This window comes from Thermobia domestica, chromosome 18 (assembly GCF_964235325.1).
Source record: "Thermobia domestica chromosome 18, izTheDome1.hap1.1, whole genome shotgun sequence".
Classification (NCBI taxonomy): Eukaryota; Metazoa; Arthropoda; class Insecta; order Zygentoma; family Lepismatidae; genus Thermobia; species Thermobia domestica.
This window is the reverse complement of record NC_137471.1, coordinates 17215449-17239987: the sequence shown is the minus strand read 5'-3', so window position 1 is coordinate 17239987 and position 24539 is coordinate 17215449. Positions and strand designations below refer to the sequence as shown.

The following is a 24539-nucleotide window of genomic DNA, read 5'->3' as shown; positions in this document are numbered from 1 at the left end:
TAAATTAGTTTTACGCCCATCGAACAAACCATTATCCTTAAGTGAAACAAGTACTTTTTTCCGGGTGGGAACTTCTTTTCGCTGGTAGTAGTCATAAAGATGTCGGCAGATGGCATCTGTTTAAAATGCATCCAGATTTGTCACTCTTGAATATCTTCTTTATTTTTTTCCCGGAGTTTTAATACACCCTGAAGGCTCATTCAAATTTTCTGGGCACTTTTCTTTAGTGGCCGTTCCGATATGCAGAGCTGCAGATCCTCTCTGCACAATCTTAAAAAGTGGAAGTAATGGTCCTCTATTTTCCCTTTCTGCCTCAAAATATTCCCGCATATTATACATAAGTGCCCGAGATTGACTATTTAAAACAACACGATTATCCTTTCTTCATGCAGATGCCATTTTCTCTCAAGCTCCACTTTTATACGAAACAACAACAAAAATTAACTCGCCCACACAATATTCACACAACATGCAAAAGCGGAAGTTCGAAACAAAAGATAAGCAAAGTGACTTGACTGAATGGACGGCAAAAGGGAGGGAGGGGGTGAGTGAAAGTTTGGCAATGTGCGGTGGTTACCATGGAGACGCAACAGGTTCTGAGCCTAAGGTTGGTTGACCTGCTAACTTCTGTTCGCTCGCCGTGGCCTTGTGCAAAGCTGTCAGAAATCATCGTTCACCTGCTAGGATATTCTTCTTCTTCTTCTATTATTATTATTATTATTATTATTATTATTATTATTATTATTATTATTATTTCCGCATTTAACGTGTACTTCCCTTGAAACGACGAATAGAATCGTCGTATAAGATTTACCATGCTTATGCATAGCAGTGTGTGAAAGATCAAAAAATGCGAATTGCATTGCATAGTAATAGTTAAATCTAAACAATGTCACAACATTATGACTGGGAGTATTATTACTTCGTCATATTTTTTGTCTGTAATTTCAGCTTCTCCCCAGATTACACGAATTAGTACAAAGGCAGGAAGAGGCTGGAAATCCCGTTGACGTGAAATTAAGACAAGTTTCCGAAGAGCTTCATACTGTCATCACCAATCATTTGCAGGTGAGTCATCTCTTATTCGAATTCTTTGTAAATTCTTAAAACGACTAACAACTTGGTAAATATATGATTCATCATAATACTTTGTCATGTACGAGTATTTTTGTTTGTATGCAAGTTTTAAAAGATTTTTAGGATTTAGATTTCTGTGCTTTCGGCATCTATGGCCATGTTAGCCCGTCACGTTTTGAGGGACGACGTCCTCGGCGAACACACTATCCGGAGAAAAGGAAGGAAGAAAGGATTGGGGAAGGAAGGAAGCAGCCTGGGACTTATAAGTTAGGTACCACCCCTGCATTTGCCTAGTGTGAATGAGAAAAACCCAGGAAAACCGCATTCAGGATTGCTGGCCTGAAAAAGCTTTACATTTTTTCGACTGAGTGCCTCCACTGGGAATCGAACCTGGGACCGTTCGCGTCAAAGGCGGGAGCGTTAGCAACTACGCTACGCGAAGGTCCTCAAGTTTTAAAAGAGTAGAGCATAAATATTTATTATTGAAAAACGTAAGTTATTTACCTTATTGAGCGTAATTGATACTTTCGTCCTCAATTACGTCAGAGGATTTTTTAACCGACTTAAATGAAGGTTCTCAGTTTGATTTGTGTCTATATACCTAAGAATGTTCGCTATTATCTAACAGGGATGGCGTCGAGCGAGCACCTGTTTAAAGAATCCAAACCCACAGTAGTCAATTGATGAGGTGTCTTTGGATTTTAGAGGGATGGAGTAAAATGGGATCATTGGAATTTCTCTCTTCTGCCTTCCTTGCTTGTAACGCCTGGGATGGTCGAGCAGTATGATGGAGGCTTTATCGATTTGGATTCACATATTTGTTACCTCGTCACCATGCACGCGGAGGATGTGTATGCATGTGTCATACAGAGGGTTCATAGCGTTCTTGTGGAAGTAAGCTATATTGATTTAGCCGTTACAAGGCACTTCGATAAGAGGCAGCGTTCCCCGACTACAATATCCCGCCACCACTGGAAATACATTGGAAAACTTTTCCTTGAACTGCAGCACAAAGTCAGAATGAGTCCTGAGATCTGACGGTAGAAAATGGATCGAACTCTATTGGTCTCATCTAGCCGGCGTTTTGAACATCTGGAATTGGCACTCTGTGAAGTGATGTCGACGCTTCCACAGCGAAGCTTTCCGGATAAAGTTGGAAATCGTGCATTCTGAAATATAGTGTCAATGGCAAGCTTTTCTCTGTTGGGGGGGGGGGGGGGGTAGTTTCACTGCTGTCCTAATGGAGCGCATTATGTTGGGGAGAATGTTCTAAAAATTTCCGGCCGATCCCATACTGCAGGGGCCTGTTAGGTAGATCCACGGATGACGATACCCACACCAGCTTTGCTGATGATGCACTGTTTCACTTTTGCTGAATTGCTATAATGGGCGGCGGGGAGTCCACAAATGAACCACTCGCAGAAAATTAATACTTTTATTTTCATCGTTCTACGGATCATGTTCAACTGATACTGTTGTCAAGTAAAGTCCTCATCTCAGCCAGCCAGCAATGTATCGGGACATAACGGTTAAACGCGTTGGTCTGGACTATCAATGGAAATAGACAATTTTTATGTTGGGCAACCTTAAAAAATTATGGTATGTAAAATTATGGAAACTTTAACGTATTATAGAATAGTGAGAGATTCTTGTTTGTAAGATAATATGAAAAACTGCATGTGGAAGACCAGATATACAAGACCTGAGTTTTTATATTTTTCTGATACTTTTAAGTGCATGTACTGCAGATGTCATAAAATTAAATTAATGTGTGTGATTTCAGGACACCGTGGAAAGCATGATCAACTGCGCGAGGGATTTATGCGCCCATTCTCTGTCCAACGAGCGCTTCCGGGAGCAGCTGAGAAGAACATGTCGAGAAAAGAGCAAAATGCCTGTAGAGTATGTAACAACGTGTCTTCTGGAGAAGGCTGGAACAGACATTATGAACAAAGTCAAGTAAGTATTTGGAAATTTGGTCAATTTTATTAGCATGTGACAACCACGCTGCTATTGAGATGCAACTGATACTGAACTATATACACTAATCAAGCCTTTCATTATAACACTAGCAATTGATACTAAAGTATATATGCACTAATCAAGCTTTTCATTATGACACTAGCAACTGATAGGGGCCGCAGTGGCTCAGTGGTAGAGCGTTCACTTCTGGTGCTTGGGGTCCCGGGTTCGATCCCAGCCCCCGCCAAGTGAACTTTGTGGTGGACAAACACCGCGTGCGTGGGTTTTCTCGGGGTTCTCCCGTTTCCTCCCACTTTCTTCATTCCATCATTTCATTCATTACTCATCATCTTCGTCTCCTTTAGCCTAACAGGCATAACCGTGGGACGTAAAACTCAAAGATTTCATTTCATTTACTAGCAACTGATACTGATGTATATACACTAATCAAGCTTTTCATTATGACAGCAACTGATACTAAAGTATATAGACTAATCAAGCTATACACCGTAACTTGAATCTGCATGACTCATCTATTATTGGTTGTAGTTCAGTAGTTCCTCTGAATATATCCACAGAGAAATAGTTGGGTGAAATGTCACGAGCAAGCAAAGAATCAACCAACCTAAAGATTTAAAAAAATCATTAGATGTAAAGTTGCGTAAAAAATGGCATGTGTAGCATTCACATCATTTTGTAATATTAACGTTAAGAGTTTTATTTAGCTTAATAAACGAACAATGTCATGCAATATATTTTATAATTATTATGTTAGTGAATCAGTTTGGATCTCATATTATTTTTCTCTCCCAACAGTGAATTAAATCTTGCTGTGTCTGCTCATATATCAGATCGCATCACTGATGAAGTAATAGAATCTTTGTCAAGAAGCTACAAGTCCCTGGTAAGTGTCACTAATTGTTTTGTGCGAAGCTGTACTATGATACTTAATTGCTTTTTATTTTAATCTTTTTGAATAATTTGATGAAAACAATATTTCGGGTTTGCGCCAAATATTATCATGTTAAAATATCACCTGAAATTTCTTCCAATTTTTACATTGAGATGAATGAAATGAAGACAGAAAGTTTTTACTTCCTTAGTCACCCAAATACGTTCACCTCTGGTGCATGGGGTCCGTGGTTCGATCCCAGCTCGCGCCAAGTGAGCTTTGTGGTGAACAAACACCGTGTGCGTGGGTTTTCCCAGGGTTCTCCTGTTTCCTCCCACTTTCTTCATTTCATTCATTTCTCATCATCACCGTCTCCTTTAGCCTAGTTGGCATAAGCGTGAGACGTAAAACTTAAAGATTTTATTTCATTTTCATTTTCATTTTGGATACCAATTTGAAACTATCAAGAGAGTAAATTTCAAAATATGGAACACGTAAAACAAGCTTAGTCACAAAAATAGATTACTTTGTTTGAAGCTAATAGTAGATAAACTTTTTTTCTTAATATAATAAGGCTTTCTTTTTTATAAACTTGTGTTTCAGAGTACGATGTTGAAATAATAATTTGGTAATAATAGTAATTTACAATATGTAACAGGATCAGTAACAAACATAATCAGTTAGATCTATCTTGAAATTACTCAATACTTTTGCAGCAGTGCAGATGTACTGTATGGCAACAAACTTGAAATAATAAAAACTACTAATATTAAGAAAATGCCTTTGATGAAGAGTACTCGGTGAAAATTTAAAGAATTATTAAATGATATATACCGAGATTATTTCAAGTTAATGAAGACTTTAGTTTTTGAATTTAGGGTCCCTTTCAGCAACGAAGATATATTAGACTCAGACACTTACAGCTTAACGTGGATCCGAACCACATGAGCTCCCGCTTTGAATCGAACCCGGGTCTCCTACTCTAAAGGCACGTACGCTAACCGCTTAACCACGAGAGAGCTTGTTAATAAAGAGTACAAGTATTTGTATGCATCCTTTGGAGAGGCTCTTCCAGTCTTGAAGAGGTAGAAAGTGAGATGATAAATGTAATATGTATGTAGTGAAGTTCTTCGATATTTTGTACAAAACTCCTTTCAGCTTGTAAGGGGCCGCGGTGGCTCAGTAGTAGAGCGTTCACCTCTGGTGTTTGGGGTCCCGGATTCGATCCGAGCCCCCGCCAGGTGAACTTTGTGGTGGACAAACACCGTGTGCGTGGGTTTCCTCGGGGTTCTCCCGTTTCCTTTCACTTTCTTCATTCCACAATTTCATTCATTACTCATCATCATCGTCTCCTTTAGCCTAATCGGCATAACCATGGGACGTAAAACTCAAAGATTTCATTTCATTCATTTCTTTTCAGCTTGTGTATTTGTAAATAAATTGAGAAAAAATTTTCAAATTGCTCTTCTGTATTCTTTTACGAATTCATTAAAAAAAGACCCTCAGAAGAGCAAAGTGAATATCTTTTATTCAGGGTACGATAATTTTGACACCTTTAAAAGCATCTGGTATCTTGATCTGAGTACACATCTAGAAATAAAATATTCCAGTAATTGGGTTCTTCTACCTTCACGTATTTCGTACTACAAAAATATCTAACCACCAAACTAAACTGAATTATAATGCAAAAAGTGAAAAAGTGACTGACTGAACCGGAACTCGAACCTAAGACCGGCATACAGTACCGATACGTTAACCACTACACCACCCAGTCCGCTTCTCAGAACAGTCACTCATTCTCTCACTCTCGAGGTCAGTGCTCTCATCTTGGACTACGTGGGTTGTACCACAGACCTCTGCTGTGACTGGACAATCCTATGTTCATATACCGAGCACCTTATGATGGTTATAATTTCATATATACTAATGAAAAAAAGGACGCAACCGAAACAACCAATCACAGTACCAACCTCGAGAGTGATTGAGCGAGTGGCTGTTCTGGGAAGCGAATTGGATAATGTAGTGGTTAACGTATCGGCACGGTATGCCGGAGGTCCCGGTCTTGAGTCCCGATCCAGTCAGTCACTTTTTCACTCTTTTCGTTAGAATTTTGTCCTATAGAAGCCTTTGTGTGTAAATAGAAAGGCGATTATTTGCTCCTTTCATTAGTATATATAAACTGAATTATGCTACTTGAGTAAATCACCGAATCACGTAAAATAAAACTGTTTTATTCTTCTTACCAATTGAGCACATTTAAAATCTCATCTTGATTCAGAGTTGCCAGGCATTATATGGTACTTTTCTTTTTTATTTTTATTTATTTATTTAATTTTACTATGAAACATTGCAACTACGAACTCAAGCTACGTATGAAAATACTAAATATCACAATTACAGCCTTTCATACTCACAAAAAAAGTATCATATAGTGTTTGACAACTCTAAATCAACATGTTGATGGGATTTTAAACACACCCAGTTTGTAATAAAAATAATAATTTGTATTTTATATGTTTGAGTGATTTACTTAAAACACCAGTAATCAAGGCAGTGTTAATTTAATATTTGGATATTGTTACAGTGTGAAATAAGTGATAGGATTGTGTGTGTGGAAGAAGAATCCAGTAATTGAAATGTAGATGGTCACCTTGATATTTGACATCTAGGACACGTGTGCTTAGAAGCTTTTAAGCGGTAGACATTATCGCAGGCTTGCAAAAATATATATATATTTTTTTTAATAAGTCTGCAAGAGGATACAAAAGGGCAAGATAGCCTTATTTATAAGATAGACAAGTCCACAGGATTTTCTGTACAAACATGCTTACATTATCAGTTGTGTAGAGCAAGAGTGAGAAACTGCGCCCTTCTGGGTCTGTTGTAATTTATATATATAAATATATCAGAAATATGAAATATAATTTTGAAGTTATATAAATTTTATAGATTTTCAAGTATATTTTAATATAACTTACAGTTTAAGAAAGAAAAAAAAATGTTTATTCAAAACTATCATATGGAGCCTTCGTACGAAGTGTACATTTTCAGTCAGACCTTTAAAGCAAAAAATGTTTCCATCTCCGGTGTAAAGTGTCTAAACTATTCTGTTCCGTGTCCTTTCGAGTAACTACAAGTGAGATCAATTATACAAGAGTCTCTCCGAATTTTCTGAATATTATCAAAACTTTTCGAGTTGCTATGACATGTATTGACGTAGGACTCTGCTGTCTCATGGAGAGCCAGAATTGTAAATACCAACGAAAATTAATAAGTTATCTATTTCGGTAACACTAAGACTTTTTCTTCTTCTTTGTAGCTTGGCGACGTCACTCGGAAAAGGCCGTCAACGTCAGACGCTGTTCCTCACAGAGCGTTTCTTACTTCGAGTTCCTCCAAAGACGATAACAGTGACAGTCTGTCAGTAGTGGATACTTTAAGCCAGAAATCGGACTATTCTCCAGTTGTAAGTATTACTAGAATTACCGATATAAATATTAAGATGTTATTAAACTTGTGTTTATGCAAGTTTTTTTGGATTATTTAAGTAATAAGTAATTGAAAGTAATAAGTGTGTATCTGAATGTCATCATTCTTTTGTCTATATACACACTTCATTTCGTCAAAAGTAAATATATGAGTTGGCAACTTTTCAAATGTTACAAACGATTGAGAAATTGTTTTAGGCGTAACAGAGGTGAATTTTTATTACTTTTGTCTGTTGTTTAAAGCATGTTCGTTCTTTAATAGGAAAAGAATCGTAGAAAATTTAAACAAGAAATGTTTAGGTTTTAAATATTGTAAATAGAAAATACCATGTGAATGAAATTGTTAAGAAATTATAAAACTTGCCTCAAATGTTGAAATACAAAGTAAATCAGCGTTTCTGAATCCTTAAAATAACTCCTTGAATTTGGCTCTGAGTACCAACGCAACTTGTAATTTTCAGTTATTTTCTAGTTTTTAAATCGTTGCAGGGTCTTTAGCGTTTGTTTGATTGCTAAGATTTAGCCTGTAGCACCTTTACAGGTTTCATTTTGTATACCACAAGTTGTTAAGTTAGCCATTTCTCTGACTTCGTCATATGCCTCTGGCTATATGCCCCTCTCCCCGTGTCTCAATGGTAGAACGTTCACCTCTGGTGGATGGGGTCTAGTTCGATCCCAGTTCGCGCCAAGTTAGCTTTGTGGTGGACAAACACCGTGTGCGTGGGTTTTCTCGGGGTTCTTCTGTTGCCTCCTACTATCTTCATTCCATCATTTCATTCATTTCTCATCATCACAGTCTCCTTTAGCCTACCCGGCATAACAGTGGGACATAAATCTTAAAAAAGAGCATCTGGCTATATGATGTTTTTTCTCAGGGTTGCCCACTAATGTATGAGGGTGGATCAATAAGTCTTAGGTCTAGAGTAAAAGGAAAATGCAGGAAGCTGTAATGTATTTTTGTTCTTTATCACACCGCTAGTTCTATCCATTAATTACATAGAAATTACTATAATTAATTTGCTAACTTCTGACAATAGCGTCACATGATTCAGCTCTCTCATACAGTAACTTACTAGCGAGAAGAGATGGTTTTCTTTTAAAAATAAGTGGCACTCTGTGTCCAATATGTTTAAACTTGAAGAGACATCGTATGGATGGTGATATCGAAGCCATGAAAACTTAGGATAGTGACTATCGAACAATAGTTAATTCCAGGATCAAGGCAACGGAGGTGGTGTAGGCTGGATACCATTTGAAAGGGTATCTGAAAATACACCTTTAATAATAAATTACCGATATCAATGATGACAGACTTTCTTAAACACCTTTCGGACAAAATAATTAATCGTAACAACGTGAATACTGTATCTAGCAAAACAACACGTTAACGTTCTAAGCTTGGTTTACGTTTGTACGAACATTAGGCGTAAGACTTACTGGTTCATCCTCGTTAGGGAACATTTTGTGTGGAATCAAGTGTAGCCAATTTAAACATGTTTTAGTATGTGTGTCAGCAATCAATTCAAATGTGTCTGGGTTAACTGTTTTTAAAGGTTATTTTCATTTGAAAACCATTTTCAGTAGAATTTAGGATTATTTGTCATGTGTGTGTGTGGGTGATAAGACATCGAAAACGTTGAAAGCAAATGAGCTTAACGGTAGTTAAGAGCCTGCCTTACTAAAAATAATACAAAGTTTACCATTTTTCTTTTGCTTGTTTATTCATCAGTGAAAGGATATAATGAAATGCAAGTCACCACAATCATAGATAATGCTATTCTACAACAGAAAATATGAACCTGAAGAATGTTCAGTGTTGCCATCCATAGAAATTACAGTGTTGCCAGAAAAACAATTTCCCTAAAATCTAAGTTAAGATAGCGAGTAGAGGAACAAACTCAACATCATTTGGTTACGTATCATATTGTTTTGGTTTCCTGTGAACTACTTTTTAAATAATAGTTGTATTTAGTTTGTAATAAGCAAAATAGTTTTAACATACAGTTATTAAAGCTAAATAATAATGTTAATTAAAAAGTAGTTCACAAGAAGCCAAAACAACATGATACGTAATCAAATGCAGTTGAGTTCATTCCTCTACTCGCTGTCTTAACTTAGATTTTAGGGAAATTGTTTTTCTGGCAACACTGTAATTTCTATGGATTCCAACACTGAACATTCTTCAGGTTCATATTTTCTGTTATAGGATAGCATTATCTATGATTGTGATAACTTACATTTCATTATCTCCTTTCACTGATGAATAATCAGGCAAAAGAAAAATGGTAAATTTTGTTTTATTTTTAGTAAGGCAGGCTCTTAAACATTAAACCTTCATAAATTATGTGGAGTAATATCAATTATCCATTTTGTGGACGGTTAAGATACCTCATAACATGATACTGAATTTTCTATGTGACATTGGCTAGAAGTTATGAACATAAAAGAGATTGCTAATTGAAATAAACATGTTGATGTAAGTGTGTCCTAGGTTATTGAAAGATGCTAATAGAACTTTGTATTTTTCCCCGTTGCCTGCGTAGAAGCTGGAATATTTGAATCTTGTAAGTATAAAGTTATTACTGAATTACCAGATGCATGGTTTATTTATTTTCTCTTCGTGTAGAAAGAAATAATCCATCGTTCCTGTAATGTAATTTAAATTTGGAATTTTCTATCCATGTACTTTGTATGTCTTTAGTGACAGTATTTTTGACGCACGCTCTTACTTCCTATAAGTAAGTACAATAATTTTAGTTACTAATAATATCATTGCATCTCTCGAATATTAATTTTATGTGTGTGTATCATTGTACTGATACATAATTTAGACAAGAATGCCTGGTAATATATATAATATGGAACTATTTAAGTTGATATTATTGTATGTTATTTACAAATATCGTTACTAACGTAAAAGAATGTTTATTTTGTTATTTTTTTTTTACCAAAATTCATTGTGGAAAACAATGTAACACTGATCTTCATAGTTACTTTTTTTTTTTAATGCAACTTCTACTTGCATTCACAATTTTATCGTTATTTTTTCATATCGGGTTAAACATATTTTCTACACATTTGACAGCATGTTGACAAAGTTCGCAAAGTGTCAGGTCATCTAACGTCACTTGATATTTGATTAACTCTCCCTCGTATGCCGTATAGAAAGTGTATCTTTTGATCTGCGTTCTCTCGTTTGCATGAGAAGCATCAACTGACTTCAAGAGTGTAATATAATTTATGTATCCTTAATATAAGCATCTGTTATGGAGATTCAGATTATTGCATCTGATAGCAATTACCAAGTAAAGAAAAAATTTCAGAGGAATACAGAAATAAATTATTAAATTTTTAGGTGATTTTCTATAAGTAAGCAGTGTAGAAATAAGATTAGATTGGAGGATTCACTTTTCAGAACTATAATAATTAATACAAAGTTTGACAGTAAAGTTCCAAATTTGACTGATAGCAGATCAATGGTTCAATATTCTTTGTTGTAGGAGATGTGAAGATTTGCTAAAGAAAACAAGTAAAACATTGGATCATCGAAGAATCTGCTTCCCATTGCAGGGCTCATAGCGAGAGTCACTTTCTTTTTTTAAGTAAAAGTTACTTTTTTTCAAGTTGGTCACTAAAAGTTACTTTTTTTTTTTTTTTTTAAGATTTGTCGCTAAAAGTTACTTTTTTGGGAGGAAAAGTGACCAAAAAGTTATTTTCTCGTGTGATTTATATTTTACATTGGCAGTTTTGTAAGAAAAATATAAAAATAAATGGAAAAAGGCAGAAACTTTTTACTCATTACTCTTCTGAAAGCTTCAGTACTTGCTGCCACATGTGAAACAGTCAGCTTTATCCTCACTTCAGCTTTTATTCTTTCTAAAGCACAGTGGATGGTTAGTGGATGCTTAAACTCGCAAGGTGGGGTTGAGAACCCTAGTTTTCTTTCGTAATAGTTAATGCTCCGCTCAACATTGTGTGTGTGTGTGTGTGTGTGGTTCATCGTGTTCGTCTTGTGTTATGCTTCTTGTATGCTCTTCTTAAAAGTAGGTGATGAATTTGAATATTTCATGGCTTTGAGAACTCTCAATGCTAAGTTAAATATAATGTCTGGGATGAAGAACTTCGGAAATAGGCTAGAACTGGTTCCAGTTACTCAGAAGCTTCTTACATCTGCCAAGTCTGCTTACCGTAACTACAAAGCATACTTAGGAAACCTAAGAAAGGAGAAAGCTCAAAAAGAAGAAGTAAAGAAGAAAAGATGAAACAAAACAACATAGAGAGAGGTGATGGAGAAATTGACAAAGGAAAAAAGAGCCATGATGAGATTTTAGTCACTTTTCAACTATTTACAAGAGACCAGACCACTATGAGCCCTGCCATTGTCATAAATTCTGATATTGATAGAACCAGATTTCATCACCTATGACGATGTGATCCAGCAGTGAAGGGTCCGACTTCATGCAGCACGCGGTTCTCTGAGGTTTTTTGCTCTTCAAAGAATAGGCACAAATCTTCCTTTTTCTTTCACAGATCTTTTTTCAGGATATGTCGGATCGTTTAGTGGTTAATGTACAGAACATCTTCATCATGCAGAATGTAATGCGACTGTCTGACTGCAGCGGGTCGCGAATACGCTCCACATTATCATCGAAACGACCGATTGACCGACATCCACTTCTAGGGTGAACAAAAACATCTTCACGTCCATTCGCATATGATAGGGTGTTTTTGTGATAAACACTTCCGATCAACTCGTAACTCTGTGTTGATAATTTTTTTTGCAACGTACAGCAAAGCTTGTTTGCCCTTAGTTCCATGTAAGTACCTATGACAATAGAAACATACGTGTCTTCGATGACCGATGTTTAGGACATAGATGCTCCCTTCACCAAATCTTCATATATTCTATAGAAGAATCTCACATGAAAAAAAAAAAAAAAAAAAAAAATGTCATTACCAGTTACAGAGTACCAGGATCAGTCTGGAGTTTTGTCAAGCTTTGTATATGTGAGAAGTAAATTTCAGTTGTGGTATCTTCTACATATAACCATTCAGTTTGAGAGTCTCACGTACTTTTCTGTAAAAAATTTTGTCATTAAGTGATTTTATTAGGAGAATAAATTTTATCAGGTAGTTTAAAAAGTATTGAACCTTGCGCGCATTACATGGCGTTAGTGTCCAAATCTCAGGATATGTAAGTCGTAGTGGATCAGCCATAACATCAATGTGACTGTTCATGGTTGAAGCTAGTAGCTGTGCAAAAAGTGTTGGAATTCTTGTAATCAGGCATAAAGTATTGCACCGTAAAAGTGAGTGAATTTTCATCAAAACTGCTCTGCATTTTATAATTATATTTCGATAAAGGTAAAAATATTGTGCAGACCCGTGAACAAATCTGTGCTGATTATGGGAAAAATATACAATATCAAAAGAAAGAAAGAAAAAAAAATAGTCGCTTTCGTTCTGAAAATGTCGATGTTCAAGATACTCCTCTCAGTGGACGACCAATCACAGTAAAAGTGGATGATATTCTAGCAGAAGTTCAGCAAGATCATCATGTAGCAGTCATGGTATCGCCAATAAACCTAAACATCCATCACCAAACTGCGTTAAAAAAACTGGATACAAAAAGAAGCACGATGTTTGAGTGTCATATAATCTGACTCAAAAACATTTACTCGATCGAATTTCTGTCTGCAAATCCCTTACTGAAACATAACGAACTCGAACCATTTCTGAAGCGGTTGCTCACGAGTGATGAAAGTGCATAACCTACAACAACAATGTGTAAAAGGTTGTGGTTGCACAGTCTGTAACAAAGCCCAAACTGATGCCCAGGAAGATTATTTTGTGCGTTTGGTGAGATTAGACGGGCATCATACATCACGAGCTGCTGTCACACGGTAGAACGCTAGATTAGGACTTGCTGTCAACAATTAGCATGAGTGTACCTAGTTGAGACTTGCACGGGCCGGGCTTGGGCGGATCGACTCAGTTATTTCTTTGGGACACTGATTTCTCTTCAGGTCGGACCGGGCTGGGGCCGATTAATTGCAATTCTTTAATAATTATTGACTTTCGTTAAACGATAATTAGAATAAAGGCAAACGTTGAAGAAGTGTGCCCGTGAAAAATGTTACAAAATGAAACTTTTAAAATTTATCGGGCCCGGGCTGGGCCGGGCCTAGGTACATTCGGGCTGGATTGGGTTCGGGCCAAAAAATTCGGCCCGTGCAGGTCTCTAGTACCTAGCAATTCCAAAGAATTGTTTGAACAGAAAGGTGATTGTATACCACGCTGACACATGTCAGATCACATACATATTTAATGACCCGTTAGAAATTTCGAGAACTTGGTTGGGAGGCTTTAATACATGCACCGCATGACTTGGACATGGCACCGTCAGACTATAATTTATTTCCGTCTCTGGAGAACTCTCTAAATGATATTAAGTTAGTTTCAAAAGAGACATGTGAAAGCCACGTGTCACTTGTTTTCTACTAGGGGCCGCAGAAGTTTTATAGTGACAAGGTTGTTGTGCCGCGAAAATGGCAAAAGATCATCGAACAAACTGGTGCATATGTAGTTTCATACAAACACTGTGTTCTCGATGTTGACTTCTAAAGCTTCAATACTTTTTAGACGACCTGATATTCTGAGGGACATGGTAGCAGCTAAAATAAGGAAGTGAAGAAAGATTTAGTAGATTAACGGAGATTAAGTGTAATTCTAAAGGAAAAGATAAGCAGGGAACGGGAGCTACTCAGTTTGCGTACAGTGACGCTGTAGGCTGACTGTATTTCTTTGAAACAAAAACTGAACTTGAGATCGCGAAACGTGTCATTGAGATTTTGGCTACTTAAGTGTCGGCTGGATTAGTTCTGCCCCCATGCACAAGAGAAAAAATGGAAAACTCAACGACCGTAGTGCATTCAACACTCTCCCACCGGGAATCGAATCGAACCCGGAACCCCACGTACAAAAGGCGCGCGCTATAGCCCTTAGACCAGAAGACAGGCCGTAAAGAAATATAACTCCATGAGTCTACAAATTGGGTTATTGATACACAAGCATAAGTGGTGGTGCGGTGGTAAACTTTCACCTTTGGTGTGTGTGCGGTTCCTGATTCGGTCTCAACTCGCGCCGAATGGGCTTTTTGGTGGACAAACACTGTGTGCGTCAGTTTTCTCGGGATTCTGCCGTTTCCTCCCACCGTTTTGTTCATTATTATCACCACTTCTTCTTTTAACCTCGGAGCATAATTCCAGGACAAACTTTAAAAAAAAAAAAGATAGAGAGAGAGAATATAGGTACGTCAGCCGGTCTACTGGTTAGCACATAAGTCTTTGCTACACGTGGTCCGGAGTTCGATTTCCGATGGGAGAGGATTAAAAAAATGAACGCAGTACGGCCCACACTTTAAACTGTAGGTCTATCTCTTATATAGCCTCTGTGCTGAAAAGGGTCGCCAAACTTCAATACACAAGAAGACAAAGGAGTCTTATGAATAGTAATTTACTATTGAGCATTATTTTTTTTTTTTTTTTTTTTTTTTTTTTTAATGGTATATTGGTTAAAACGACAAGACGGCCAGGAAACAAAAATAAAAGTGGTCCATATTATCAGCCTACAGTGACTGCAAAATTGTAATGAGATAGATTTATGTTGTTTGGTTCCTCATAGAGTGAATAGGAACTCGAACGTTTAATTTTTCGCATGAAAATTATAGCTCTTAGATAGACACAATTTATTTCCGAAATCAGTTTGTAGATTCACAGTTCTTACCTGACCACAAATTCTTTGCATGATTATATTTCAGTATATTTTACGTATTATTTTTGCATGTAAATTGCAATGATGATTGTTGTATTAAATAAAATTCTCAAAGCATGGTTGCTTAATCCTCCATGGACTGTTGGATGTACATGGAAAGTACTCGCAGGTGGTGTTGGTGGACTTACTGAAAGAGACTAACAAAAATTGAATGTATAAATACGTATGTTTTGAGAATTTAAATATAATCATTTCAGAAAATATGCTAGATGATGATTCAGTGTTGATATTATTTATTTTAAGAACTTTAAGTTCATATTTAAGAGAAAATGTTGTAATGTATTGAGAAAAAAAACTTTTTTTTTTTTTTTTTTTTTTAATGCAACTGCACAATCTATTGTATAAAGATATTTCTCTCACGTTCCATTAGCCGAAGAAAATTCACGAGTAACCAAGAGATTTCAGGTTTGATCCACAGTGCAGTACATAAGGCTGCATGCAGAGTCATATCTAGCAGCAAACTTCAACCCCGCTTTTGGTCTAAAATTTCGGCCATTTTGCAGGTATTATGGCCAATATGTTCGACATAGGCCCAACAGAATTTGTAGGGTCAGCCAGACCATGATCCCTTCTCCTCGTCCCAGCTGCTCACATCTTGGTTCGGTTCCAGGTGCTGTTTGTAGTGAAGGGCATTGTATCTTTAGATTTTCTTGGAGTTCTTCCATGCCCTCCCACTTATAATTCCATCAGTTAATATATACATCGTGTACTTTGGTTTTCTGAAGGTTTCTCCTGTTTTTTCTTGCCACTATGTTCGTTTCGCTAAATTTTGTATCATGTACTTTTATCAGCCCTTTTGCTTTAGTACCACGTTTACTAAAAAGATTTTATGAAAGAAAATTCCATTCAAACAAAAACAATCTAATGATCTAGTATACATGGTCAGCTACCGAGACAAAGAAAAAAGCGGGTAATGCAAACTAAAAAAGTAGTTACAGGATTTGAAACGGGATTTTTGACATGATTGTAGAATTCTCTATGAAAATAGGATAATAATACTTCTCCCGGACAATAGTGACGACATTGTCACATAACGTGTCATCAGATAAAAAGAAAGGGTGGAGGAAGTAGAGAGGGGGAAAAAATGTAGCAGAAGAGCAGCTTTTAAGCGTTCAAATGGTAGCCATATTAGAATCATAAGTTTGCTGTAACTATGATAGTTTCGAATAAAAGGAATTCAGTGAGAATGGTTGTCGAATTTTATGGATCGACGGAATGACTTAGTTTTATATCAATCGCTTAAGAAGTAAGGAACAAAAATGGTAACTGTCAGCTGCTGACGAAATTTTACAATGTGTTCTTCGTTTTAAGGTAATCATTCTAATTTAGGTATTTCTTCATATCGAATGCATATTATAATAGGTTATCGTCAGTTTACGTAGTTTTTGGACTTTTTGTATAAACAAACGACAAAATATAAGGCAGATCAAAATTTGAGCTGTATAAGAACGCAGCACTTAAAAAGTACTAAATTACAGAAGGTCATATCAGGTTCATAGCCCCTGAATTCGCATCCTTACCAACATAAGAAATACTGCAACACCGCCAATGATTGTGCTCGATGTACAACTCCTGTTTGTTAACTGTTGCCTGCATTTTAGTTCCACTGAAAGAGACTGCGTTGAAGCACACTTTGATCAAGTATGTTCCACTCTTCATAACCTTTCCGAAGATCGCGGAGTGTATCCGTCTGTCGAGAGCCCAACGCTTGTTTCAACAACGGGAACCCACAAAAGTCCATAAGGGATGCTTCAGAAGATTTCACACAAATGTGTGCAAAACGGAATTCCTGTTTCATGTACGTCCCCGTTGACATCACTGTATGATTGGATACTTTATCGTGAATGACAACGCGAGATGTGTTGCTGACATTTACAGATGGAATATTGTGACAGTATAGCGGCTCCAAAATGTTGTCCTCGTAATTTGCTACATTGATTTTAATCTTTTTGTTCATAGTGCGTAGCGTAAATTTGCCATTATAACAGTAACCACCAACAGTCATAAAGACGTGTAGGAAACATTCCGCACGTTCACGTACCCAGTCAGAACGACCTCAAGATTTACGGGAACGATAGATGATTGCGCTTTTTCTATCATATTCCAACAGATATATGTCATCGTCTATGCCTCATCTAGAATCACTGCAAACTGCCACATGACCCCTGCAACATGACGTTCGTACAGCTTTGGAGTCTTCGTCTTTCTCTCCGTGGTATATGGGAGACCAAGCATATGAACTCGAGTCTTCTGCTTTTTTTTTTTTTTTTTTTTTTTTTTAAATCGGTGGATTCTCACGTCGCAACTAAAGAATGCACTTTTTGTAGCACATTGAGTGTACACCAGGTCCTCTAGTATTTGCAGTGTATTAGAGGTCCTGCAACAGTAGAAGTATCTGTTTAGTAGCGATTCAACGCCAGGGGTGATTCCTTTCTTTGACATGTGGAAACATTTTGTTATGCACTGTTTATTTCTTTGGCTATGTAGGTCTGCCAAAAAGCCGTAATTTTCGGAGCCATATGATCACTCCCACATACACAACTGTCCTCCTTGCAAGTCAACACACAGCATTTTCGAACTACTCACGATAACTTCTCAGGCGTGTTCATGTTCATGTTGCTATTTAGGTGGTTGAATTCGTTACCATAAACTTGGAACAACGTTCTATAAAAATTAGGAACGGCTTTTCTTTGAATGTTATGTCGGAGTTCAGTTCTTAATTTAAGTAATTCCCCAATTCCTTCATGGGGTGGGTAGACACTTTATTTTATCGATTAACTCCCGGCGTAGGCATACTGGAGCTTATAGTTCCACTCCGTGTGTGGAAGGGAATACCTTATTTCGCGGTAACTACAGGGTGGCCCATGGTTATGTATATGACGGTAAAGAAACCAGCAACGTAACTTGAAGATAAAGTTGAACATAAATACATGACTCTGTTACCTTTTCTAACAAGAATTTTAATCTCTTTCCCATGGCATGGTTCATCAATGCATCATCCAAATCGCTACATGCCTGGAGACGAAGAGCAACGTTGTCACAAGCAGATTGACGACCCGTACTGGTATCTTGTGGAACTCTTCTGTGATAGCTTTCTGTAGTTCGGCCAAATTGCATATGTGAGTGTTGATACACTTTGGCCTTTAAAAAACCCATAAGAGAATGTTAGGTGGGTACAAATCAGGAAATCGAGCTGGCCGCTTCACAGACCCACGTTGACCGATCTAGCGGCTCAGGAATGTTTCGTTTATCCTGTTTGGCATACACTAACGGCTCTAAATCCAGTAACCGTTATCCCCATTCTCAGGCTACACAATGTTGCCATATCGAAACTTTTTGTCCAGAATTACAAATATTACAGTCAGTCAAACATCAGATACATTATTATGGGCTACAGTCAAACATCAGATACATTATTATGGGCCACCCTGTATTTGCCAAATCTGAACAAAATTTGGTTGGCATGCGTTCCATCGTCTAAGGAATATATATATATATATCTCACTTTTTGGTAGCCGAGTCCGGAATGTTTCTGTAGGAATTAATGTTTAAATGGGTATAATAGACAACAGAGGTTGTGTTCCACAGCTTTGTGCGCCGAAAGTTTCTGAATTCGGGTCACCAACTGTGTTCTGATTGTTTGTTTTTAATCTTTATGAAGAGCGTGAAATCAACCGTGACCACTGGAATTGATTTTCGTTTATTATTTTTTCTTCAAAACGTTCAGCAGTGATAATTCCAGAATTTATTCGTCATAAAACCACTAATTCTTTGCGCATAGAATCATCGTGCTATTTAACAGTACTATAACGAGCCTTGTAAGGATATTTTGAATTCTATTTTTGCAAACAAGAAAAAAAACTGTAATATTTGAAAGAAAGTACGAATTTAGTGTAATTAAGTTCATATTTTTCCTTCAAATCTTACGAAAACACGATACTGAAGTAATTACAGTACCTTTGATGCCTAAAGTTTAGAACTGAAAATAAATGTAAAATATAGTTCCAAATAAATGTACAAACTGTGCCCGGAAAGTTCGGTGAATGTGTCTATATTTCGAATGGATTGTTATCATGCCTGAAACAGCAGGAACTGTCCTTGTAAGTAATCTCGTTGTTGTTAATGACTTCTGGAAACGGCTGTACAAGTCTTGGAAATTCCTGGCGTACTTGTCTTTAGGGATGGCCATCAATTGGGTCGTATCATTACGTTGGATGTCCGAAATGTCAGAAAACCTCTAGCTTTTCAGGGCTGATTTCAATTTGGGGAAACAAGAAAAACTTCGGGGGAGACAAATCTAGGCGTAGTATCGGTGATTGAGTGAGACCCATTCCCTGTTGTCCAGGAATTTCTGCACCAGAAAAGCAGTGTGTAGTTGGATATTATGGAGCAGGGTCCAGTCGCTTTGCTTGGCGTACTGGGAGCGTGCTTGCTTATCCGTTGCAACAGACGTTTCAGTATTCCCACATACATAGTGGCATGTAACGTGGTGACCTCATGAAGGAATTCTTTATGGATGAGATCCTCAGATCAAAGAATAATGACGAGCATTGTCTTGGTGCAGGATCTCTCACATCGCACGTTCTTGCTTTTCGGCGATCCCGGACACCGCCACTCCATACCTTGATGCTTACCTTCGGGATCGTACCTGATGCACCAAGCCTCGTGGCCTGTGACGGTGTTCGTTTCCCGGTGGGGGCACTCGGTCGAAAAAGTGTAAAACGCTTTTTCAGGCCAGCCACCCTGAATGAGGTTTTCCTGGGTTTTCCTCATTCATACCAGGCAAATGCCGGGGTGGTATCTAACTTACAGGTTCCAGGCCGCTTCCTTCCTTCCCCCATCATTTCTTCCTTCCCTTTCCCCGAATTGTGTGCTCGCCGAGGGACGTCATCCCTCAAAACGTGAAGGGCTAAATAGCCTTAGATGCTGAAAGGCCAGAAATCTAAATCCTAGTCTGTGACGGTGGTTTTCAGGAAATTTGGGTGTCGACCCGCCATCTCGGTGAGATTTCCACAAACGTCAGGCCGAACTTAATTTGTTCCAACGTCAAAGTGTGAGGCACGAGTCAGGAGCAAAGGTTGCGTTTACCCTAATCGTGGGTCACTATGAGGTGGGCCGTCTCACGACCAATTCCCACTTCCTCCACTAATATTCGCACTGTCACACGACGATCCTGGGTCAAAAATTCCTTCAGTTTCTGTGCGTTGTCCGGGGTGCGTGCAGTTGCATACATGTTACTTCGGGGGGTATTTTCCGCAGTCTCCCGCTCTTCTTGGAGACGTTTAAACCATTCATAAAAACACTTCAAGGTGACAGCATATTCTTCGTAAACTGTTGTCAGGATTTCATGAGTCTTTCGATAATTTTTTAAATTTGAAACAAAACGGCGTATTCCGTTCGCTGCTCCATTTTGATATCAATTTTTGATTTCGACCGCATGCACTGCCTGCATTATTTAGTAGTTAACACTTTCAGTGCCACTGAAATTAAATTTGCTTTGTCTTGCCCTTAGTTAAGGTTAAAAATCGGGAATATGTTTGCGAAAACCTAGAAATGTAGTCTTAATCAATTTTTAATATGAAGTTCAACTTTTTTTTTTTTTTTTATCATTAGCAACAAAACAATTTTGTACGAGATGTATCAGTAATGACGCATATATATATTTAATAAGTCTCTCATGATTGATGTATTGAGATATATTGCTTTAAATTTTAGAAGAAATTTTGTAATGTAATTCATTCAGAAAAAATAAATAAAAAAAAAGCATTACAGAGACTATTGACACGCTATGTTGTATTGTATAGAAAGCATTCTGTGTTTAATTGTTAATCATAAAGTATAACTGAACTCATGATAAAAATGCTATTCTTTCCAAGATGATCACTGCTAGCTGCTAAGGTATCTGAAATTTGTTAAAATAATTGTTTTGTGGACGTTGCGAATGTTCGTATCTTCTTTCCAGGCGACACCACAGTTATCATTCAAAAGGAAGTCGTTGCATGGGCGAAAATTACGACCAAAGTCTGTTATAGATGGCGCTGATGGTCTGTCTGTGGGTGATATTCCTGATCTGCTTCCAATTCTTTCCAAGTCCTCCGAAGGTAAACGAATTCTTGGTAGCCTGTAATTAGTAAACAGTTGTTATCATTAAGATTCATTATGAATAGATAAGAATACTTAAATTCTATTGATGATAATGTAAAATTTCGAAAGAATGAAGCACAATAAGTCATTACAGGCTAATAGCTTCAAGAAAATTACATAAAATAATACGTTGCACGACTGCCCATAAGGAGAGGCAATGGAATTATCTCTCTCTCTGTCTTAAGTTTTCTTCATTCAGTTGTGATTTATTTCAAGTTTGAAATTCCAAACAGTAACAAAAGAATAATAGGTACCTTTTATAGAGGTTAAAGTAGATAAAATTACATATACAGGGGCCCATACACGCAGACACATGCATGAAGAAACCTTCCCACATGCCTGAAAAATGATAAAACCACAGGCAAGTTGATCGTGTATGGCCTCGTTCATGCATGTTGAAAGTTTTCAAAATCCTCTGTAAACATGCATGATAGTTTTGCCGGTCCGCCAATCACGATAGCGGAAGAAATCACGTGACTCTCCTCCGATTCATTCTCCTAGTAAGTTGGACAGCAAGTTGGTACGTATATGGGTAAAAAATTCTTCCAACATGCAAGATGAAACAAATCTTTCATGCATGTTGGTCATGTAAATGTGTGGGTCTGTGGGCCCCTTAAAATGTAAAAATAGCGACTTTCCAAATACCAATTGGTGTGAAGGATAAATTTTATTCCATTGGTAGTACAGGAATTTAGCAACTTTTGAATTTTACGTGGCTATTTTCAAAAGTGGAGTTGGAAACAGGGCTGACGACCGGGGGTGGGAGAGTGTCTCAAAATTTATGAGGGGACACATGAAATCTGTGGGCGGCCCTGGACGTTGAAATAGTAAACAAACATAAGACGAACAGTGACGTGTTCTATGCAATGAAGTAGAAATCATGTAAATTTCAGTGGGCTATCTATTGAAACCTCGAAGCCCAATTTCGAAGACGTCGTAATGAACTTTCAAAGTAAGATCGAAAATCTATTTCCCTCAGGGTATTGGTTTATATAGATAACAATCCGTTTCTTTTTTTCAACAAAAAACTAACAGTTATAAAATACAGAATTTTAAACATAACGAAAATTTACATTATTGTATAATTTTGATATCCAAACCAATAGTGTAATGCAGGGCCCAAATTTATGGTCGCCAGGTCGCCATTGGCGACTAGAAAGTTAGAGCTGGCGACCCGTGTTCAGTAGAAATGGTTCATGCCTCGACTCAATTTAGGACTTTGATCCGAAAACTGCAATCGACAACTAGTACTTCAGTGCAGAGAGAGAGCGTTACACAAACGTGAAGTCTTAAGGTAAGATATTTTTAAACATGTATATGAATTTGTCCAATTCAAAATTGATTATCCTGAATCTAATTGTCGGGTTTTGGAATTTTATGCCCCGATGTAATCATTTTCCTTGTCAAACCAAAGATCGTGGGGGGTGGATCTCTCATAATTTGTACTTGAGAGATACTGCCGATCATCATTTTTAGATTGTCGAGTGCGTTGACTGAAATTTTGCGCCCTGGTGTAATTACTTTTTTTTAAAGCATACACAGTTAATAGGAAAGAAGTTTAGAAATGAGGTTTCTGCTTCTAGTTTGTCTTGTTTCTTTGTTGTTATAGAATCCATGGATTCCGAAATGCCAACTGCCATTGGACACCAACTGCAGCACTTGGTTAAAGGGCGACCTCGACGGATGAAGACTCGCGCCCCGTCGCGGCCGATGCTGCAACCAACAGAGATAATCGAGAACATACAAGACTTGGGAGAAGGGTTAGACACGTTCTTCCATCCTGGCTCGGTTACTCCAACAACACCTCTTATATCGCCCGCTTCCGACGAGAAGTAAGTGTCTCATTACAAAATGGGGAAACGAGATTACATGCAAGGGCTTCAGCTCGTGAACTACGTCGAGGCTGTGACACCAAAAGCTCATTCCAATCTTGTTCATATGGTTTTTCCTTTCCAATGAATTTAATACTGTAGAAGTATGAGGTGCATGTTTTATAAAGTATGTAATCTATTACATAGAAATCGTTTTGAAATAACATGTCACAAGAAATGCTAAAGGTCTCGCTGGATATCTTGAAACAGTGAGAAGCTAGAGTATTAGGTAATGAACGAGCTAGTTGTGACGTAATCCAGAGCAGAAAGTAAGTTATCTTAACTTGAAATTAACAATTTTTCCGGATGACGTGAATAAATAATGAAGAATGTAGTTAATCAGTTTTGACAACTACTTAACGTAGATTTTTAACTTTTGATAATACTGCACATTTCAGTCTCTGATAGTTATCTTTTAGAAATCTTTTTATCATCATAGAACATATATAATATCAGTCAATCGAACAGTCAAGCATGAGAACCTCATAATTTCGTCTTGTTTAATATCAAATTAGCTCCTCCTCTTGGTCAGAATGATGCACGTGGCCTTTGAGAAAATGAGAATTAAGGAAAGGAATTATAATGAGGGTTGTATTCAGTTCAGAAATGGTTCAGTTAGCTGTTATATAATACTTATAACAACATTCTTTACCCACGTTTGTTCTGTAATGCGTCTTTGAGAGGATTGCTGAGAGACACGCCTTCTTTTAGGCTCGCTTTACAAAGCAAGAGAGTCTATTGTATTGGTTGTATATTTCAACCACAAAGGAAATATTATCTATGTGTTCTACTGAAGTGAACTTCTCCAAACGATTGAAAGAGTCTGTGTTTCGGAAGAAGGGGAAGATTTTATTGTATTAATTTGATTTCAGTTGCTGGAACTAGAAAACTTTTAAAATATAAAGGTCGTTTTTTAAAATAATAATGTGTTGACAGATTGGTAGTTTGTTAAAGCAAGATGATGGTTGTTTTCGCCTTTTAAATAAATACTGAAACTTTTAGACTTGATAGTTCACACAAGTAGAGGAGTAGGGTCGACATTTCTTCCAATTTGAGTGCGAAAGTGAATACTGTTACAGTGCAAATATGTTTTTTTTAACTTTCACTGTTCAGATATATAAACTTCGTATTTGAAAGATCATTTGTGTGATTACATCATTCCTAGAGTGGAAAGGAAAGAAAGAAAACATTTTCCACATTTAATTATTTATCAAAGACGAAGAACTATTGAAAGTTTTGAACTCAATAAATTTTCTCTGTAAGGTAGTTTTG

At 37.3% G+C, this 24539-nt stretch overlaps 1 protein-coding gene across 2 annotated transcripts in view; it reads left to right on the top strand.

The window, feature by feature from the left end:
* The window catches only part of LRR (capping protein regulator and myosin 1 linker 1 leucine rich repeat protein), a 109880-nt gene that overhangs the window by 66487 nt on the left and 18854 nt on the right, over positions 1-24539 (top strand). For both annotated transcript variants that reach the window (XM_081745064.1, XM_081745065.1), the window contains 6 exons: positions 952-1068; positions 2861-3036; positions 3856-3943; positions 7251-7397; positions 21215-21353; positions 23006-23228. In XM_081745064.1, the coding sequence (XP_081601190.1) occupies positions 952-1068; positions 2861-3036; positions 3856-3943; positions 7251-7397; positions 21215-21353; positions 23006-23228 (890 nt within the window). The remainder of the gene's footprint in view (positions 1-951; positions 1069-2860; positions 3037-3855; positions 3944-7250; positions 7398-21214; positions 21354-23005; positions 23229-24539) is intronic.